At 30.9% G+C, this 5196-nt stretch overlaps 1 protein-coding gene across 1 annotated transcript; it reads right to left on the bottom strand.

Moving 5' to 3' along the window:
* Window positions 1-3245: 3245 nt before the first annotated feature.
* Window positions 3246-4256, bottom strand: LOC136088298 (52 kDa repressor of the inhibitor of the protein kinase-like). Its single transcript, XM_065811989.1, has one exon. The coding sequence runs from the start codon at window positions 4254-4256 to the stop codon at window positions 3246-3248; it is 1011 nt and encodes a 336-aa protein (XP_065668061.1).
* Window positions 4257-5196: the final 940 nt, after the last annotated feature.

The following is a 5196-nucleotide window of genomic DNA, read 5'->3' as shown; positions in this document are numbered from 1 at the left end:
AACAAATAATTTAAAAGTTTAATGCAAACCAGTGGCGGAACTTCAAAATTTGGGCTCCCCCCGCAAAAGAATGTTTTTTTTTAAAAAAATAAGGCTTCACATATTAAATAGATTTTTATTTAGTATATCATATTTAAAAACAACAAATTAAATAAAGATAAAGATAACTTCTAAACGAAACTAAAACTTAACCGAACTTAATTAGTGAAAACTTTCCTCCTTGATTTCATATTGGCAAAATCGGTAATGATGTTTTTCATTTCCATTTTTTCAGCCACTTTTTTGCCTCAATAGAAACTATTGCAAGGTCGCTTAAACGTTCTTTACCAATGGTATTTCGTAAATAATTTTTTATTATTTTAAGTTTCGAAAAAGAACGTTCAGCTGATGCAACAGTAACAGGTAATGTAAGAAACAATAACAATGCTGTTATCACTTGTGGAACGCTTGCAGTTATAGTTGACAATTTTACTATTAAAAGGTTAGCCAATTCACATATAGATGATATTTTTGATATTTCATCGTGTAGCATTAACCATTTGCAGCGGAAATTCAGTTGTTATATCTTCACTATATTTTCTCTGAATGGCTTCTGCACAGCTTATGATCTCACGTTCTTTCATTACCATTAATTTATTTGGATGGATGCAGGAAAATAATTGTACCACTTCTTGCATTCCTTTAAATCTATTGTCGAGTTGGTTGATAACGACGTCCAAAGTTTTTATAAAAATATTGATGCGAAAAATTTCCTCACTACTATCAAAACGGTGATCTGTAGATAATTCGTCAAAATGCCTTTTCACAATTTTTCTTCTTTTTTGAAAAAATATTGCAGGAATCTGCCACGTAGTCGCTATTTTTACCGCTTCAAGTTTTGCTGAATCAAACATCTTTCTATATTGTTTTAAATTTTTGCTGGCATTTTCTAGAGAATCTGAAGCTGTCGTAAGATCTAAATTTTTAGTTTGCAGCAATTTTTATAGTATATGTACCTCATTAAGGATTTTAGACAAAAGCACGCATAAAAAAACAAATTCGAAACTGCTCATATTTTTTTGTATTCGTGCTGCTTCTTCGCGTTCTTCACGTTTTGTACTTGTTATTGATATCTCGGAAAGAGCTTTCATTATATCAAGAAAGCGAATTTTAACGGCGAAAAGAGAAGTATATCGTCCTGCCCATCGCGTTGGATTTAACCTTTTTAATGTTATTTGTGATTCTCCTATATATTTGGATAGTAGATCCCACCTGTTTATGCTATTTCCGAAAAATGAATACACATCTTCTAGCATTACAAAAAATGAAGCAACTTCAACACAACATTTAACCGCATCGTTAATAACAAGATTTTAAATTATGAGCTGCGCAATGCATATACATAGCATTGGGTTGATTTTTCTAAAAAGGGCCTGAACCCCATTGTATATCCCACTCATGACGTTCGCACCATCATAACCTTGACCCCTGCAGTTACTTAATTTTATATGATGTTTTTCTAACAGATTTAAAATTTCTTCATGTAGTCCAGCAGCAGTGTGGTTATATATTTCCGTGAATCTCAAGAAAACTTCTTTAATTTCAATTGATGTGGCTTCATCTTTTTCATTCTTAATAGTTTTACGTATCTAAATACTTGACTGAGCTCAGGGGCGGATCCAGGAAATTTTTTGGGTACATCTGATTTTCCCCACAATTTTTCTCCCCTACACACACAATTCCGGAGTTGGAGGGGAAGGATGAATACACCATATATATACAAAAGGGCCATTCCGAAAAGATCTTCAAGGAGGAGGAGGGGGGGGGGGGGGAGGAAATAACGTATGTTTTTGCCGAGTTACTTCTAAAAAAAAAGTCATCGTTTACTGACATTTGCTGACTATAGTTAAAAACTTGCCTAATACAAGTCTAAATTTGCCGACTAATTTTTCAATAAAGTTTTTGTAGGGGGTGGGGGGTTAGACACTTCCTAGTGACAACTCTGTATTTATAAAAAAAATACGCAAGGATATTACTAGGACATCTTACCATAGTAAAATCGTATATTTACATAAAATTTAGAAATTTATTTATATTGACAAGTTAGATTTATTTGATACTCACAAATTAGCTTAATATTTTCACATTCCATTTTTAAATTATAATCTTACACATTTTACACATCTTATATTTTTATCGTAAATAATTATATATTATGTTTATATTGTAACAAACATGAGAAAATATAAATATAACAAAATAATTACTTATTATAATAATAAATATTGAATTTTATATAAAGAAATTAGATGCCGCAATCTTAGTTTTACATTTTGCATAGCGAAAGTAAGTTTTAAAATCTTTATTCTACTTAAACTTGTATAATACATAAAACTTCAAAAAATAAAAACGTTTACACTATAATTATTATAACATAGCATTTACAAAGAATGATAACAGCAACAACGATATATCTGAAACCAACGTATGTAACGCGATGTATGCCAATAATTTCTTTATGCCAAATAATGTTTTAAAAAGATTTGTGGCTATGAAAATAGCCGTTTTTTTTTACCAGTCGCAAATAAAGATGACTTTTTTTGTTTTGTTTTTATTTTTAGTAATTTGTATTTTTTTAAACTTTATATTTTTAAATTTTTTTTAAATATATTTTATATTTATTTCAATTTTATTTAAAAGTTAATCTACGATTAATAGTAGCAAACTTATGAATGACTTTTTTTATATCTATAACTATCTCTGTATGAATATTCATTAATGCTAAACCATTTAGGCGGTCCTGAACCATGGTGCTTCGCATGTAATTTTTTAGGCGCCGAAGCGAAGAAAATGACCGCTCACACTCACATAAAGTTAATGGAAAGGTAGCAAGTAACTTTAGACAAACTTTTATGTTTTCAAAACCAGGAAAATTTATCGCTTTTAAAGTCTCAGAAATATTAGAAGGGATATCTCCTTAAAATTTAACCAGAAGGCTTCCCATAAATCAAGCTCACCAGACAAAGCAAGTGGATTCGGTAAATCTGTTCCCATAAAAGTCAATGAAAGATATGATGGAGTCTTTCCAACTGGTGTCACGAGAACATTGCACTACTGAAATCATTTTTCTAGGAACTAGCACAAGTGCTTTATAACATTTTAAGGTAGTATTATCAAACCTTGTGTCTAGTTCAACACTGAGATGGTCTAACAAAGGAATCGTGATAACAAACTTAAAATAATCAGAAATAGATTCAGAAGGTGTATTATCTCTGTTTTTTGGAAATAAAGGAAGTTCTTGGCTTTGTTTCGGCTACATTAATATTTTGTGCAATTTTTAAAGCCTGTTCATAACACATTTGATGGTGCTGATCAACTACATTTCTAAGTGAAGATACAACATCTTTCAACGCCTGAATAAGATTTAAACCATCATAAATATCATTACTCTTTGACTGCAACATTCGCGTTATGGGAAGAGTTAAGTCAAACACATTTCTTGTTATGCACATAGCAACAATAAAATCAAAACCTGTAATTAGTTTCAGAAGAGACGATGCACTTGAAGATGTTGAGTGATTAAAACTCTTACTGACATTTAAAGACATCTCTTCAAGACAAGAGACCAAAGGAATAAAAAGTTCTTGAAAAGTGTCTAATCCATTTACTTTTTCCACCCAACGTGTCCTGCAAACATCTTTTAACTTTTTTTTAACAGCCGATGGAACAGTACTTTCGATATGCTCCTCTAACTTTTGTTGTCTCGTAGGTGAAAGATTAAAAAAATATGATACTTCTTTAACATGTGTCAGAAGATTCTTAACATATTGTACGTTGCACGAGGCACAAATAGTTAAATTTAGCCTATGGTTATAGCAATGAACAATTGAAGCTTTTTCATTTAGATTTAAAATGCGAGAGTACAATCCTTTGGTATGACCAGCCATTGCTCCAGCACCATCATATGACTGTCCTCGGCAATTCATGATATCTAAAGAAAAATCTGAAATACTTTTTAACAAAATATCAAATAATCCTTCACCAGTAACACCATTTGTGCAATGTAAAAAACTGATAAATTCTTCTCTTATATTAAACTTCGAATCAACAAATCGTATAACTAATGATAGCTGTTCTTTATTTGAACTGTCAGAAGCTTCATCAGCAATAATAGAAAAATATTTAGAATTTTTAATTTCTGCTATTATTGTGTCAGTAATAACTTCTCCACAACACCTTACTAACTGATTTTGTGATGTCTTAGATATAAGATGCATTTCGTTGATGATATTTAAGATGATCTTCAAGAACTTTTATCACCAGCTTTAACACGAAAATGTAACAATTCAATCAAATTACCTACAGTATGATTAGAAAACTCACCATTTTCAGGATAAAACTCCGAATCATCTCTATGGCCTCGTAAAGAAAGACGAAGACGTCCACAGAGAATAATTGTTTCAATAATAGGTTGTAATAACTGTCGGTTTTTAGAAATCTGTGATTGAACTATTTGAGATGTAATATCTATTGATTCTGTTTTACAAGACCAAATGGACGACATTGAAAATAAAACTTCAGCAGTTTTTACATGTAAGCTTTTATTTCTGCAGACAGACCTATCATTGGTTTTGCCAAATGCATGTATCTGAAAGTAACGAGAAGCTTCATTCCAGCGATCAAAAGGCTTACTAAATAACCTTTCGACTAAACTACATTCAGATGGAAAATTGCACCCAAAAAGTACACATGGCAAACAGAAGGCTCCATCAAATATTTTCGAATATGTGAGCCATGGAAATTTTTCCATCCACATAAATTGAAAACTTTGCCCATTCAGATTTTTACAAGGTACAAAAACAGATTTAACTAAATGTTGAAGTTCAGAATTACTTAAGGTTTTTGCAACATTTGAATAACTAGTATAGTTAGAAACCAAATAACCAATATCATAATTATTGGACGGTAAAGAAAATGATTCACAACATGTAATTTTACTAAATTTTGATAATGATAATGGTGGTTGAGTAGAGACTTCCATTGGTTTCCTTTTTATATTATCCAATAAAAGACTACTATCTTTGATGTTTGGCCTCGAAATAAAATTTTATTTTAGTCTGCGACATTTTGGTGCTTTCATTTGAAATTTTTCGTTTTAAGTTTTCTTTTATTATCACAGGGGTATAATGGTTGTGTTGGAAAGGAGCAAAAATCATA

Source organism: Hydra vulgaris, chromosome 12, assembly GCF_038396675.1.
Source record: "Hydra vulgaris chromosome 12, alternate assembly HydraT2T_AEP".
NCBI lineage: Eukaryota > Metazoa > Cnidaria > Hydrozoa > Anthoathecata > Hydridae > Hydra > Hydra vulgaris.
Note: the sequence above shows the minus strand (reverse complement) of the source record. Positions and strands in the feature narration are given on the sequence as shown.